The 14,964-nt window shown below is 63.5% G+C and overlaps 3 protein-coding genes across 4 annotated transcripts; 1 reads left to right on the forward strand and 2 right to left on the reverse strand.

Moving 5' to 3' along the window:
* Positions 1–1,493: 1,493 nt before the first annotated feature.
* On the reverse strand, positions 1,494–7,733 carry STARD7 (StAR related lipid transfer domain containing 7). Of its 2 annotated transcripts, none has more exons than XM_090125473.1 (8): positions 7,309–7,733; positions 4,955–5,163; positions 4,803–4,852; positions 4,345–4,455; positions 4,160–4,242; positions 2,683–2,782; positions 2,458–2,542; positions 1,494–2,056 (listed from the first exon to the last, which is right to left on the reverse strand). In XM_090125473.1, the coding sequence occupies exons 1-8, from the start codon at positions 7,716–7,718 to the stop codon at positions 1,863–1,865; spliced, it is 1,242 nt and encodes a 413-aa protein (XP_089981599.1). In that variant the 5' UTR covers positions 7,719–7,733; the 3' UTR covers positions 1,494–1,862. The 2 variants fall into 2 exon arrangements, 1 of the variants encoding a protein (XP_089981599.1); XR_016460090.1 differs by having other exon boundaries at positions 1,948–2,056; positions 4,345–4,531.
* Positions 7,734–8,292: 559 nt separating this feature from the next.
* Positions 8,293–12,073, reverse strand: TMEM127 (transmembrane protein 127). The gene is made up of 3 exons (XM_031610447.2): positions 11,727–12,073; positions 10,708–10,872; positions 8,293–9,948 (listed from the first exon to the last, which is right to left on the reverse strand). Exons 1-3 carry the CDS (start codon positions 11,974–11,976, stop codon positions 9,641–9,643), a joined length of 723 nt encoding a protein of 240 aa, XP_031466307.1. The 5' UTR covers positions 11,977–12,073; the 3' UTR covers positions 8,293–9,640.
* A 40-nt stretch (positions 12,074–12,113) lies between these two features.
* CIAO1 (cytosolic iron-sulfur assembly component 1) lies at positions 12,114–14,678 on the forward strand. Its single transcript, XM_031610446.2, has 7 exons — positions 12,114–12,252; positions 12,977–13,125; positions 13,208–13,319; positions 13,420–13,508; positions 13,715–13,916; positions 14,020–14,107; positions 14,190–14,678. Exons 1-7 carry the CDS (start codon positions 12,114–12,116, stop codon positions 14,434–14,436), a joined length of 1,026 nt encoding a protein of 341 aa, XP_031466306.2. The 3' UTR covers positions 14,437–14,678.
* Positions 14,679–14,964: the final 286 nt, after the last annotated feature.

Genomic DNA, 14,964 nt, shown 5'->3' on the forward strand with positions numbered 1-14,964 from the left:
CCTCCTTTGCCTATGGGGAGGGCACAGGGGGGGCTTTGGGGTCTGCACCCCCCCACGCTTTGCTGCCTCTCCCCCCGCTGCCCCCCCCGCTGCTGTCGGACACGTTGTCCCATGTGCAATAAATGCTCCACGTTGCTGCCACCCATCCCTGCCCCACATCTTGGGGGCACCGCCCTGCACCCCACGGAACCCTTTGGGGGGGGGGGGGACAAAAAAACACCCGCAGGGGTTCCTCATCCCCACGGGAGGGGGCACAGCAGTGGTTGGGGGGGGGGGGGGGGGGGGCCTGGATGGTGTGGGGCTGCCACCCCATAGTGCCACAGAGGTGGTCCTCCTTCCCCCCCCCCATTCCAAACCCCCCCCTCCCCCCCCATTCCAAACCCCCCCCCATTCCAAACCCCCCCCCTCATCCCCCATTCCAAACCCCCCCCTCCTTCCCCTCCTCTCCCCCCCCCATTCCAAACCCCCCCCTCCTCCTTCCCCCCCCCATTCCAACCCTCCCCCCCCATTCCAACCCCCCCATTCCCCCCCAACCCCCCCCATTCCAACCCCCCCCATTCCAACCCCCCCATTCCAAACCCCCCTCCCCCCCATTCCAACCCCCCCCTCCTCCCCCCCATTCCAAACCCCCCCTCATCCCCCATTCCAACCCCCCCATTCCAAACCCCCCCTCCTTCCCCCCCCATTCCAAACCCCCCCCATTCCAACCCCCCCTCCTTCTCCCCCCATTCCAACCCCCCCCCATTCCAAACCCCCCCATTCCAAAGCCCCCCCTCCTCCCCCCCCCCCTTTCCAAACCCCCCCCCATTCCAAACCCCCCCCCATCCCCCATTCCAAACCCCCCCCTCCTTCCCCTCCTCTCCCCCCCCCATTCCAAACCCCCCCCTCCTCCTTCTCCCCCCCATTCCAACCCTCCCCCCCCCATTCCAACCCCCCCATTCCCCCCCAACCCCCCCCATTCCAACCCCCCCATTCCAAACCCCCCTCCCCCCCATTCCAAACCCCCCCCTCATCCCCCATTCCAACCCCCCCAATTCCAAACCCCCCCATTCCAACCCCCCCATTCCAACCCCCCCAATTCCAAACCCCCCCCCTCCTTCTCCCCCCATTCCAAACCCCCCCCCTCCTTCTCCCCCCATTCCAAACCCCCCCCTCCTTCTCCCCCCATTCCAAACCCCCCCCATTCCAAACCCCCCCCATTCCAAAGCCCCCACTCCTCCCCCCCCCATTCCAAACCCCCCCCCATTCCAAACCCCCCCCCTCATCCCCCATTCCAAACCCCCCCCTCCTTCCCCTCCTCTCCCCCCCCCATTCCAAACCCCCCCCTCCTCCTTCCCCCCCCCATTCCAAACCCCCCCCCCCCATACTAAATCAGTCCTATGGGGACACTGGGGACCCACACCTCTTTTTAGGGTGGGATGGTGTCCCCCCCCCCCAGCCCCACACTCAGCACCGCCCCACAGCTCGGCTGCTACCAGATTTATTGACACAACCCCCCCCCTCGCCCCCCCCCCCATGAGATCAGCCCCAATGACTGCAGCCCAGGGTGGGATTGGGGGCTGTGGTTTGGGGTCACCCCCCCCCCCAAAAAAAAGCAGCAGCAGCCAAAAACCAACCCAGGAAAGAAGAAATGGGGGGGGGGGGATGCAGCCCTGATCCCTCAGCAAGGAGGGGGGCCCACAGCACTGAATGGAGGACCCCCCCCCAACCCCAAAACCCCCCCAAAGTCAGTGAGATGGACGAAGTGTGGGGGGGGGGGCTGCTGTCTGTGCTGTGATACCTTCCAATGCATTTCTTTCCATGGGGGGGGGGATGGGAATAGAATGGGGGGGGGGGCAGCACCACACAGCCCCCCCCCAGCCCTATGCGTAGTCCAGCTGTGCGGGGCTGCGGCCGCCCTCCCCCTGGTGCTGGGGGGGGGGCACAGCTGCCCCCTTCCCATCGCTGTTTTCGGGGGGGGGGGGAGGTTTGGCTGCCATGTAATCCCGCACCTCCACCTCCAGCTTCTTGGCTTTCAGGGCAGCCGTGTGCAGCTTCTCCAAGAAATCAGGCATGCCTGGGGGGGGGGCAAAGCAGTACTGAGCCCCACGTCCCCCCCCCACAACCCTATTTCAACCCCCCCCCCCCATTTCCTGCCCTGAGCTCAGTGTGACCGCAGCGCTGTGTTGAAACCACAGCTGAGTGGCACAAGCAGCACTTCTGCTTTTATTCCCCACCCCCCCCCATTTCTCAGCCCCATGGGGTGAGGGGGGGGAGCACAGCCCCTCCCGCCCCCCCCCCCCTCCCACCCCATCCCCAGGATGGGAGCACAGAGCTTTTTGCAGATTGGACCCCCCCCAAAGCAAAACAGCAGGCAGCCACACAACCCCACACCTTGGGGAGGGGGGGGGTGCGTTCCCAAGCCCTCCCACCACCCATATTTTGGGGGGGGGGGGAAGGGGGGGGTCCCATCCTCACCACTCGACACCATCCAGCTGACGCAGTAGCGTGGGAACACCGTCTGTGGGTTGTCACTGTAGGTCAGCAGGTAATCAAAACCGTTCTGCAAAGGGGGGAAGCACTGCTGTGTCCCCCATCCCCAGGGCTCTGCCCTCTATGGAGGGCTTAAAAGGGAAGGGGGGGGGTCCTGCGTGCCCCCCCCCCCCCCCTATTGCCCTCCCACCATCTTTGCCCCACACGAACCTCGTCAAAGGTTTTGTGGGGTCGGATGACCATCTGGGATGTGTAGGTCCGGACACGCACGTAGTCTGGGTGCTCTGGGACACTGGGGTGCTCCACAGCACTATGGGGTGCAAGGGGAGAGGGGCAGGAAGGGAGGATGGAGGAGAAGGGGAGAGGGTGCAGAAGGGGGGAGGAGAGGGGAGGATGGGAGGAAATGGGGGGGAGAGAGGCAGAAAGGAGGGAGGGAGGCAAGAAGGAAGGGAGGACGGAGGAGGCGGGGAGAGGGGTGGATGGAAGGAAATGGGGGAGAGGATGGGGGGGAGAGGATGGGGGGGAGAGGATGGGGGGGAGAGGATGGGGGGGAGAGGATGGGGGGGAGAGGATGGGGGGGAGAGGATGGGGGGGGAGAGGATGGGGGGGGAGAGGATGGGGGGGAGAGGATGGGGGGGGAGAGGATGGGGGGGAGAGGATGGGGGGGGAGAGGATGGGGGGGGAGAGGATGGGGGGGGAGAGGATGGGGGGGAGAGGATGGGGGGGAGAGGATGGGGGGGAGAGGATGGGGGGGAGAGGATGGGGGGGAGAGGATGGGGGGGAGAGGATGGGGGGGAGAGGATGGGGGGGAGAGGATGGGGGGGGGAAGGAAGGGAGGATGGAGAGGAGGAGAGGGGTGGATGGGAAGGGCAGAAAGAGTGGGGAGGGAAGAAAGGAGGATGGAGGGGGGAGAGGGGTAGATGGGAGGAAATGGGGGAGAGGGGGAAGAAAGGAGGGGGGTGAGAAGGGGGAGAGGATGGGGGAGGAGAGGGGACAGAAAGGGAGGGAGAGAGGGCAGAAAGGGGGGGAGGAAAGAAGGGAGGATGGAGGAGGAGGGGAGAGGGTGCAGAAGGGGGGAGGAGAGGGGAGGATGGGAGGAAATGGGGAGAAGGGGGCAGAAAGGAGGGAGGGAGGCAAGAAGGAAGGGAGGACAGAGGAGGGGGGAGAGGGGGAGGAAAGAAGGGAGGATGGAGGAGGAAGGGAGGGGGTAGATGGGAGGAAATTTGGGAGAGGGGACAGAAAGGGTGGGAGAGGGGAGGATGGAGGGGAGGATGGAGGGGAGGATGGAGGGGAGGATGGAGGGGAGGATGGAGGGGAGGATGGAGGGGAGGATGGAGGGGAGGATGGAGGGGAGGATGGAGGGGAGGATGGAGGGGAGGATGGAGGGGGGGATGGAGGGGGGGATGGAGGGGGGGATGGAGGGGGGGATGGAGGGGGGGATGGAGGGGGGGATGGAGGGGGGGATGGAGGGGGGGATGGAGGGGGGGATGGAGGGGGGAGGAGATGGCAGGGGTGGCAGTGAGAATAACACCACGTTCCCCAGCTGGACCCAAAGGTTTTGGGGCAGCTGAAAGCAGAGCTGATGGGATTCACCCCCCCCCCCCACTTCAGTTCCATCAGTGTGGAACCGTAACAAAAGCAGGCTGGTGCATCCCTGTGACACCAACACACACCAACACACACCCACCGTGACACCAACACCATCAGGTTGCTCTCCTTGTCCACGCGGTAGCGCCGTACGTACACGTAATCCCTGGAGTACATGGGGTACTGGAACAGAATGGGGGTCAGCCCCACGGCAGGGGGGGGTCAGCCCCATAGCAGGGGGGGGGTCAGGCCCACGGGGGGCTTTGGGATGGGGTGGGAGCTCACCGGGAAGTGCGTGACCCAATGGATCACCTCGGATCCGGTGGCTGCATCCCTCTCTATCACGTCCAGTTTGATGACCAACGAATCCCACTTCTTCCTGTATTCGGTGTCCAGCTGGCAAGAGCACAGCAAAGCCAACGTCACAACCAACGGCAGCATTATGGGATGGCAACCGGCCCTGGCCTCCGTCCTGGGGAAACACACCTCATCGCAGCCAGGGTTTGGAACTCCAAGAAAGTAAAGCCCTGTGGGGCAGCAGGAGGGGCAGGGAGGGCAGAAACGTGGAGCAGCGTTTTGCTTCCAGCTCTGATGAGCTGTGAAACCTGGCAGGGCTGCTTTGTGCCATCCAGGGGACCGAGGTGGCATCCCCAAGGTGACACCCCCAAGGTGACACCCCCAAGGTGACACCCATCCCCCCCACGGCTCTGGGGCAGGACTCCTTTCCCCCCCCACACACCCACCTGCACGTTAAAGAACTGCCTGGGGGTCACATCTGTGTACGTCCCAAAAACTGCAATGGAAAAGAGAGCTGTCAGGGATCAGCCCCACATCTGGTGGGCTTCTCAGGGCACGGCAGGGCTGGGGGGGGAACTGGGGAAAAGGGGGGGGTCACCTCGGTACTGGTAGAGATGTGTGCCTTCGATGGGACGTCGCCACAGCTTGAATTGCTTCTTATCCATCACCATCTCCCAGGGCTGCTCGCCGGGGGCTGACACGGCATCCCGCTCTGAGGGGGGGTCCAAGCGGGGGGGGGGCTCACCCAGAGCAGCCCCCTGCAGTGGGACGGCCAAGTTCTGCATGCGCTGCATCTCCTGGGCTGAGCTGGGAGTTGGGGGGGGAGGGGGGAAGAAAAGCAGCAGTTGGCAACGGGACCTCAGCAGAGGTGGGAGGAGCTCAGCCAGGCTGGACGTGGCCCTGGGCAACCTGGTTTGATAGGGGGCAAACAGCCCACGGCATCAGGATTGGAACCATGGGGTCTTTAAGGCCCAACCCCCCCCACCAGCTCAGCCATCCAGCAGCTGCCCCACTCTTCGTGCATTGAGAGGAACCAGGAGCACCGCAGCACAGGGCAGCTGCGTGCAGTGCCTGCAGGGGAAGCACCCGAAGGAGGTGGCTGAGGGAAGGAGCACTTCTCCCCCAAGTGGAGACGTGACAAATGAACCACAGAACGGCCTGGCTTGCAAAGGAGCACAACGCTCATCCAGTTCCAACCCCCTGCTGTGTCCCAACCAGCAGCCCAGGCTGCCCAGAGCCACATCCAGCCTGCAGGGATGGGGCATCCACAAACCCCAACGGGACGCATGGAGCAAAGCGGTTCTGCTGCCTGAGCAGAAGCCACCCGGGGTCACTGGGGGGCACTGAGGGCTGGGGAGCATCGGGGATCCCTGAGGTGTTTCTCCAATTGGAATGCTTCCGTGGCTCTGGGAATGAGCCCGTCTGTAAGGCAGAGCAGCGCTGGGGTGGTGCTGAGTCAGTGCAGGAGCTGTGCCTGAGCACAACAGCCAGAGGGCACAGCTTGGGGGGGGGGAAACAGAGAAACTAAAGGCAGCAACCAGAGATGGGGGGCCAGAGAGCAGAGGTTGGAGAACCCCACATAACCACACCAAAACCCCAAAACCCCACATAACCACACCAAAACCCCAAAACCCCACATAACCACAGCTCCACCAAAACCCCAAAACAAAAGCGTGGAAGGGACGGACTCAGCCATTCCAGCCCAGAGCCCTCAATCACTCCCCCTCCTCCCCCCTTCAGCCACCTCCGTGCCCCCCGAGATGTAATTACACGACAGCAATTAGCACAGCCCTAACGAACGCACTGATCCACCTGCACGTTTCCCTGCACACCCCAAGGAAGACACACAGCCCCACGATTTATGTCACAGGGGGCTGCACTCCTCAAGCGGCTGACGGTGGCATCGCTGGGGTGAAGGGGCAGCTTCGTTAAGCTGCGGGTTTAATTAAATATCAGCTAAGCTCCTTATGGCAATGCCACATCCTCAGAGCACAGCAGGACCTGGGAGCAAAGAGAAGGACAGCGCAGCGCTGCCCCACAGCACCCAATTAAGTTTTAATTACCTGCCCTGACTCGTCTCTCCCCCGTGCACAACAATTAGGCCTAAATGACACCTTGATGTCTGCAAGAAGCAACCACAAAGCTGCCGTCCATCCTCGTCCCACAGCGTCGGTTTGGGGGCAGCAAACCCCCATTTCCTCGTGGAAGATTCCAACCAGGGGGATTTGGGGTGGAGGGGGGGGACCCTACAGCCCCACTGATGCCATAGAGGTGCTGGATTTGGGGGAGATGAAGGCACAACCCTTCTGGTTGCAGGCGATCCCTGAGGGTTTGGGGTTAAACCAACATCTGGGGGGCGTCCCCAAGGGTTGGGGTGTGGGTACAGCCCCACAGCAGCAGGGCAGCCCCATCGCTTTAAGGGTGGCTATGGGGTTTTGGGGTCACTCCCAGGCACGGGGGATACCTGTAGGCATAGCAGGTCTGGGGGTGTCTGTGAGGGATTTGAGGACCCGGGGCTGCGGGGGGAGCAGCCCGAGGGTTTTGGGGGGGAGAATTAAATGAGGGGGGCTGCGGGGAAACAACCTGAAGGTCTGGAGCCCCTCAGCCCAGCACAGGGGGCGGGGATCACCACGAAGGATTTGGGGGGGGTTTGGGGGAACCCCGTGACGTGGGGCTGTGGGGGAGGCTGGGGGTTTGTGCCTGGATTTCGGGGGCACACCGAACCGAGGGGGTGAGGAAGGAGCAGGGGACGCCCCGCAGGGGTGTGGGGGTACCGCGGGGTTTTGGGGTTTTACCCGGCGCACTCGGAGGGGACGCGCTCAGGGCTACAGGGGGGAACCTGGGGTTACCTGCGAGCGCCCTCAGGGCACAGTGACGGAAGTCGGGGTTGGGGGGGAGCGCTCAGGAGACCCCACACTATGGAGGGGGAGGGGAACGGGGGGCGGCACTCACCGCTGCAGCTCCTCCTCCTCAATGCGCTGCCCGTCCCAGACGAAGACCCCGGCCAGGGTGGCCATGAGGCGGCCGGCGGCGGCGGCGAGGGCGGGGCGACCGCGGAACGGCCCCCCCCGCCACCCCCCCCACTCACCCCACCCCCCCCCTCCTCCTCCTCCTCCTCCTCCTCCTCCCCGCCGCGCCCCCTCCGCTCCGCCGCCGCCGCCGCCGAGCTGCCAGGCCCTCCGCGCCCTCCGCGCCCGCTGCCCGCTCACGCAGCCGCACTGCCGCGCCAGCAGGCCCAGCAGGCCGCGCCGCCCCGCCTCGCCGCCGTTAGGAGAAGCGGCCGGAGGCGGCCGGGGGCCCAGGCGGGAGGCCCGAGCGCAACGGGCGAGCAGGCCGAGCAGCGGCCGCCGCGGCTGCAACATGCCGCCGCCGTGCGCGGGCCGCGTCGCCCCCCTTTGTGCGTCATCAAAAAGCGACGCGCCGCCGATTGGATGCCGCGGCAACCGCCACGCCCATTGGGTGATGCCGCCACCGCCCCGCGCGCTGATTGGGTGAGGAGAAGGGGGGGCGGGGCTAGGAGGGGGGCGGGGTTTTACGCTGGGATCCCCTCCGCCCCCCCAGGGCTGCGGGGTTCTGTAGGGCGGGGGGCGGCTGGGGGCAAAGCATCGGGGTCCAGAGTTTATTGGGTGTGGGATGCATTCATTGCGGAGCAGGGCAGTTATCGGGCTGCACACAGCAATAGGGGAGAGGTGAAGAGGGGGGGCACAGAGCTCTGCGCCCCAATGGAGGAGCCCACCCCCCCCCCCAACCCAACCCCAGCGCTCAGGGAACGAAGCTGCAGCTCCACCACACGCTCTGTACACCGGGTTTATTGTCTCTAGAAAAAGTCAGGCCGTGGGATGGGCTGCGAGGGGCGGCCCAAAGACCCCCCCTTCCCCCCCCCAACATCCCACCCTGATCTCTTTAAGCTACACGGATTAGTAGAAGTGCAGGAAATCGTCTCATTCTCCTTTATCGTCGTGTGTGTTTGTACAGAAATACAACGTGTATGCACAGACTATTTACAGTCCAGCCCTCTCTTGCATATAATCACGGGGTAAGGAGGATTTGGGGAGGGGGGTCTCAATGGTTCTGGGACAACGCAGCAGCGGCACCTGGGGCTGCAGCACAGCCCACGTCGGGATGGGGGGAGCGTGGGGGCTGCGTGGAATCCCTCCCCACAGCTCAATGCTGGCTGCTCCCCGAGCACAGCCCTGCTGACTCCGGGTCACTGCTGGCACTGACGCGGCCACAGGTTGCATAGCAGTGCTGCTGCGGTGCAGGAGGAGGAGGGGGGAGCGTCAGGAAGAGAGGGAGCTGCATCCAGCAGCGTTCCTGCCCTAAATCTCCTCCTGGGGCTGAGCTTTCCCAGCAGCACGGCGCTCAGGGGATGGCTGTGGGCACGCTTTGCTTCCCTTCTTTGTTTCAGACAGCCCCGAAGCAACGCTCGCCCTGCTGGGTGCTCAGGTTGCTGCAGGGCTGGCTGCACAGCTCAGGGTTAAGCGCCTCCCCAGGGCGTGCAGAGGTAACCCAAAGCGGGACACAAAGCCTCTGAAAGGGAACAAGAAGCCAAAAAATTCCCAATCGGGGTGGAGGCGTTGGAATCTTGCATAAAAGCCACAGCCCATCACTTGGCATGGACTCGATCTGCTCCTCAGAGCCGGCGCTGTACAAAAGTCTCCATTCATCTCTGTTAAAAACAACAGGAGCTTGGGGGGAGGCAGCAGCTCTGCACCCCTCAGAACTCCCTGCATCAGCAGAGCCTTGTGAGTTAAAGTGCAAAATGCGTGTGCTCGGTGCAGGAGAGGCACTGTGCCTGTCCCAAGTCGTGCTGCTGCTGCTGCAAAAGGCTTCTCCCCACCTGCACACTTCCTATGGAGATGGATAAATACGGAGCTGGGGCCGCGTTCGTTGGGTGGGAATTCATCTCCAGCACAGCATGATGACCCCATCGTCCATGGGATTGGGAAGAGCTCAGCCCCACAGCGGTGTTATTTCAGTTGGTGGAAGAGAAAAGGGTTAAAATCACAACACAGAGTTCATAAAACAAAGGGAGGCTTCGGATGAAGAAATCCCGTTCTAAAAGCAGTTCTTCCCCTGGCACAGGGGGGGGGAAAAAAAAGAAAAAAAATCAGGAGAGCCTCGAGGTGCCTGGACTGCAAAGCACTGGGACAGCAGCCCCATCCAAGGAGAGTTTAGGGAGGCAAGGAGCTGCTCTCGTGCCCCAGAGCGAAGCACTGAGGACGGTGTCCCCAATCCAAGGAGAGTTTAGGGAGGCAGGAAGCCATCCCCGTGCCCCGCAGCATCAGGGGGTGTAAGCTGGAGGCGGCTGGAACTGATTGATCACCTCATACTCTGCAGGGTAAGGCTCGTTCTCCTCCATCTCAGACAGCAGCTCCAAGGCCTGCTCCTCCTCCTCGGTGGGGTAATGCCGCAGCAGGTTGGCAGCGGTGGCGAGGATGGAGGCTCCCCCAGCTCCAGCCACCAGGTAGAAGCTGACAGCGAAGGTGACGTAGACCTGGGAGCCGTGGTACTTCTTGTGCTGCTGCTGCTGGGCCAGGATCAGCTCTGAGGCCCAATAGCAGAACCCGATGACGGTGGCGCACTGCAGGACTGAGGGCACAGAGGGGGGGAAAGGAGAGGTGTTGGGTGGGCAGGAAGGAAATCGGGGAGTTAAACTTGTGGTTAAAGCATCGGGGAGGAAAGCCACCACAGCCACAAAGCAGGAACATGGGGGTAAAACTGGACACAAGGGGGAGGAAAAGGGGCTGGGTATGATCTGCACCTTCTTTTAGACAAGGAGACTGAACTCCAGTGAGAAAACAGAAGCAGCTTTTTGTGGCTTTGAGGCAGGCTGCAGCTGCACAGATATATGGAGTAAGCACAGGCTGGGGAAGGAACCACTGCCTTCTGAGGGAAAGGGGGGAGGAGGAGGGCTGTGAGGTGAGGCTGAAGGGCTCCCTGGCCGACAAGGAGCAGGGCAGATACAGCAGCACGGGGCTTACAGCTCCAGTGAGCAGCTCAGCGCTCTGATGTGCTTAATGCTGGCAGGGATCAGGGACATAAAGCTCCTTCAGCCTCACACGGATGAGTCACAGCCCGTGACCTTCCCCAGAAGGGCACAGCTCTGCTCTGCTCTGCCTCTTTGAGGACCCTCACCTCTCCCATCCCAGACTGAGCTCTGCTTTGGAAGTCAGAGCTGTGCTACCATGAAGCAGCAACAAAACCCACCACCCTTCAGGCTTCAAGCAGAGAGAACAGAGCGAGGGGAAAGCTCTGCATGTAGGAAAGGCAACTAATGAGGGGGCAGAGATGGAAACGGGGGGCTGAACCATCAGCCCCAGGGCCCCTCCAGGCACTGCTGGGAATTACCTGTGAGGATGTGAGCAAAAGCATAACGACGAGTGATCTTCAGGGCCGGGTGTTTGGGCCCAAAGACGTCCAGCAGGAAGGCTGAGAGGCTGCAGATGATGCCCAGGAAGCAGAAGGCGGCGATGACACGAAGCAGCAGAACGGTCTGAGGGTTCATGCAGTAATCTGTGAGAAGAGAGGGAGATGCTGAGAGCTCCAAAGCTTCAGCACTGCTTGTGATACAGGCGCTGCCTTGATCCTTAATGGTCTGACAGTCGTGGCTCAGAGCACAGCTGAGCGCCTTCCATTGGCCCCAATAAAACACACCTTTGTTATACAGCAGTTGGCCCCATCATGTGCTGCGTTTTATGGAGTGCTGCTGCAGAGGAGATTAAAGCTGGACAAACAGCACCAAAACAGCCCAGAAAACAAAACAGGTGGCACGGGATCCTTCTTTCTCATTGCTTTAAAGCACCCCTGACAGCAGGGCGACCTGCTGGCACACAGAGAGGGGCTGCACAGAGGTCCCACGCACGGAGATCAGCTCGGCTCCCCTGCAGCACGGTCCATTTTGTGCCCACACCAGGAAGGGCCGCAGCGTGGCTGAGCGAGGAGTCACAGGGAACTGCTCACAGCCAACAAACGTGACAGCCAAAGCCTTTAATTAAGAGCAATTAGCAGGGGGACGCGGCAATGGGGAGGAATGCTCTTCCTGGGGGGGGTCACCCTGCCTCCCCACACACATACGGGGGGTGGGGGGTGGGCAGGGCCGCAGCTCTGACCGCAGGCGTGCCGGAGGAACGGCAGAGCAGAGAACCGCACGGATGGGGGGGGGGGAGAGGTTTCTCGTTCTGCCACAAGGCAAAACGGACCCAGAACTCCCCGGCTGTGACCTCAGCGCCACCAAACGCCAACGTAACGCCGAGCGGCGCCGCCGGAGCCGCCCGCTGCCAAAGCTCGGCTTCATAACGAGCCGCGAGCCGCCCCCGCTCCCAGCGCGGAACCCAACCGGACCCAACCCGCCGCCGTTCCGCCCTCACCCCGCAGCAGCTCGGCCCTCACGGCTCCCAGCACGTCGGCCACTCCCAGCTCCTGCCGCCCACAGGTCCCGCCGTGGATGCGGAGCCAGGCCGGCTCCGCCAGCGCCGTGCACAGCGCCGTGATGGACAGCGCTCCGGGCAGCGCCGAGGCCAGGCTGCGTTCCGGTTGCTTCGGCAGCCCCCCGCTGCCGCCCGCCGCCCCGCGTCGCCGCCGCCCGCCGGGCAGCCCGGGCCCGCCCGGGTTATACATGCTGCTCCGCGCCCCCCGGCCCGCAGCGCCGGCTCCGCCTCAGGCTGCGGGCTCGCTTCCGCTTCCGGCCGCTGGGCCGCGCTTCCGCTTCCGGCGCTCGCGGTGACGTCAGTCGCTAAGCGACAGAAAGAGGGGCGATGAAGGAGGCGCTGGTGCTGCAGAGCCGCGTGGCCGCGCACCCCGAGGCGCGCTGCTGGTTCTTGGCCTGGAGCCCCGGCGGAGCGCTGCTCGCGTCCTGCGGCGGGGATCGAGCCGTGCGCATCTGGGGCAGAGAGGGTACGGAGCGATTACGGGGCTGCGGTGGGCGGCAGGAGGGGGCGGGGCCATGGGGCGTGGGGGCGGGGCTGTGAGGGGGTGAGAATGCAGGAAGGGGCGGGGCGTCGGGGCGAGGGCGGGGCTAAGAAAGGGTGCGGCCAATGGGATGAGTGTGCGGGCGGGGTTAAGAAAGGGTGCGGCCAATAGGGGTGAGCGCGGGGGTGGAGCTAAGAAAGGATGCGGCCAATGGGATAAGCGTGTGGGCGGAGCGTGTGGGCGGGGCTAAGAAAGGGTGCGGCCAATGGGGCGGGGAGCAGTGTGGGGGGGCGGGGCCAATTGGGGGCGGGGTCACCGAAATGCTGTGCGGCTGCGGCGAGGGGCGGGGCCATCCGTGTGAGGGCGGGGCTTGTATGGGTGTGGTCAATTGGGGGGCGGGGCCGATAGGGTGGGGTCACGTGTTGCAGTGTGGCTGCGGAGGGGGCGGGGAGTCAAGGTGTGAGGGCGGGGCTAAGAAAGGGCGCAGCCAATGGCAGATAAGTGGAGGCAGGGACACGATGGATGGGGGCGGGGCTAAGAGAGGGCGCGGCCAATCGGAGGCGGGGCCAAAATGGTGGGGGTGAGAGAAGGGGCGGGGCCAGATAGCGGTGGGCGGGGCTTTGGGGGGCGAGGCTTAAAGGGATGCAAGTTGGTGGGGGAGGGGCGGGGCTCTGATCGCGGTCCCCCATCATTCCCACTCCCCCCTCAGGGTCGGGCTGGGTCTGCCGGGCAGTGCTGGCCGATGGCCACCAGCGCACGGTGCGTAGGGTGGCTTGGTCGCCCTGCGGCTCCTATTTGGCCTCTGCCAGCTTCGATGCCACCACGTGCATCTGGAAGCGGTGCGAGGACGGCTTCGAGGTGAGCCCCCCCACCAACCCATCCCCCTGCCCCACCACCTGCCCACAGCAGAGTCCTGCAGCTCTCTGTGTTCTCCCCACAGTGCGTCACCACGCTGGAAGGCCATGAGAACGAAGTAAAGTCGGTGGCCTGGGCGCCCTCGGGGAGCCTGCTGGCCACCTGCAGCCGTGACAAGAGCGTCTGGGTCTGGGAAGGTGGGTGCTGGTGCTGTGTGGGGGAACAGACAGGGCCTGAAGCACAGCATCCCCACTTGTGTCTTCATGCCCTCATGGAGAGAGTTGTTTTTCCCCGCAGTGGATGAAGAGGAGGAGTACGAGTGCGTCAGCGTCCTCAACTCGCACACTCAGGATGTCAAGCACGTGGTCTGGCACCCCAGCCAGGAGGTGAGAACCCTCGAGCTGAGAGCATCCTTCTGTGTGCTGGGAAAGGCTCTGTGCTGCAGGGCAGGGGGAAGGCCTGAAGGAGGGTCAGGGCACCTCTATGAGCCACAGGGTTTGAGAGATCCTTTATAGAGCCAGGGGTTGGGCTCTATGATCCCTATGGATCCCCTCTGGTTGGGGACGGTCTGTGATTCTGATTCCTCTCCCAGCTGTTGGCCTCGGCGAGCTACGACGACACGGTGAAGCTGTACCACGAGGAGGAGGACGACTGGGTGTGCTGTGCCACGTTGGAGGGCCACGAATCCACCGTGTGGAGCGTGGCCTTCGATGGCAGCGGGGAGCGCCTGGCGTCCTGCAGCGACGACAAGACGGTGCGCATCTGGCAGTGCTACAAACCTGGCAACGAGGAGGGTGAGCTCCCACCCCGACCCCTCGCTGTGGCTTTGAATGCTCAGCGCTGTGATTTTCCCCCTCCTGTCCAGCAGCGTGCTGAGCTTTTCCTCCTGTTCTTTAGGGGTGGCGTGCAGCGGCACCGACCCCACCTGGAAATGCGTCTGCAACCTCTCAGGCTACCACAGCAGGACCATCTATGACGTGTCATGGTGAGCGTGCAGCAGCAGGGATGCTGCCTGGTTCTCTCCTCTCTCAGGATTTCGGTGATATTTCACTCTGTCTCCCCTCCAGGTGCCGCCTCACCGGAGCTTTGGCCACAGCCTGCGGTGACGACGCCATCCGGGTCTTCGAGGAGAGCTCGTCTTCCTCCCCACAGCAGCAGCAGCCCACCTTCAGCCTCACAGCCCACGTGCCACGGGCGCACTCGCAGGATGTCAACTGCGTGGCCTGGAACCCAAAGGAGCCGGGGCTGCTCGCCTCCTGCAGCGACGACGGCGAGATTGCCTTCTGGAAGTACCAGCAGCCTGAAGTGTGCTGAGGGGTTGGGGCACCCTGCTATGGCTGTGCTTCTCCTAAAGCCCACTGCTGTTACAGAGAAGGGGATGGGGGTGACCAACCTGTGTCCCACCTCCTTCTGCCATTTGGACTCGAGCCTTCTTGCAGGTGAATTTTGTCTGGCCCAAAAGCCACATCTCCTCTGCCAGGAGCAGGAGAGGCATTGAGAGAGAGGAACGCTGCCTCTCCCTGCTGTGTGCTCAATAAATCCCTGCTGTCAGCTCAGCCCAAAGCCTCCGGGCTCTTCTTTTTGGAGAGGGTGGAGGTGCTGCCCCCAGGGCTGGAGGGTGATGGGGGAGCAGAGCCCAGCAGGGAACAGGTTTTGTGAGGGCTGGACCCCTCCCAGTAAAGCACAGCCCCAGGGAGGTGTTGCTGTGCCTGTGCTGCTCCCAGAAGCTGCTCCTGGGCTGGTGGCAGCCTCTGCTCCTCCTGCCAAACCCCAGAACCGCCGCTTCTCCCCGCTGACAGCTCACTTTGCCTTAATTAGTTCTGCTAATTAACTTGTAGCAGC

Source organism: Phasianus colchicus, chromosome 27 (genome assembly GCF_987193195.1).
Source record: "Phasianus colchicus chromosome 27, bPhaCol1.hap1.1, whole genome shotgun sequence".
Classification (NCBI taxonomy): domain Eukaryota; kingdom Metazoa; phylum Chordata; class Aves; order Galliformes; family Phasianidae; genus Phasianus; species Phasianus colchicus.

Bases quoted from the DNA above. Each gene is read 5' to 3' on its own strand.
- STARD7 (XM_090125473.1), bottom strand. From the start codon at position 7,718: ATGTTGCAGCCGCGGCGGCCGCTGCTCGGCCTGCTCGCCCGTTGCGCT. The intron at 5,164-7,308 runs GTGAGTGCCGCC...CCCAACTCCCAG, and splicing joins GAGGAGGAGGAGCTGCAGCG to CTCAGCCCAGGAGATGCAGC. The intron at 2,057-2,457 runs GTGAGGATGGGA...CCCCCCCCCCAG, and splicing joins CAGCTGGATGGTGTCGAGTG to GCATGCCTGATTTCTTGGAG.
- TMEM127 (XM_031610447.2), bottom strand. From the start codon at position 11,976: ATGTATAACCCGGGCGGGCCCGGGCTGCCCGGCGGGCGGCGGCGACGC. The intron at 10,873-11,726 runs GTGAGGGCGGAA...CTCTTCTCACAG, and splicing joins GAGGGCCGAGCTGCTGCGGG to ATTACTGCATGAACCCTCAG. The intron at 9,949-10,707 runs GTAATTCCCAGC...CTGTGCCCTCAG, and splicing joins TTTTGCTCACATCCTCACAG to TCCTGCAGTGCGCCACCGTC.
- CIAO1 (XM_031610446.2), top strand. From the start codon at position 12,114: ATGAAGGAGGCGCTGGTGCTGCAGAGCCGCGTGGCCGCGCACCCCGAG. The intron at 13,126-13,207 runs GTGAGCCCCCCC...TTCTCCCCACAG, and splicing joins GGTGCGAGGACGGCTTCGAG to TGCGTCACCACGCTGGAAGG. The intron at 13,509-13,714 runs GTGAGAACCCTC...TTCCTCTCCCAG, and splicing joins TCTGGCACCCCAGCCAGGAG to CTGTTGGCCTCGGCGAGCTA.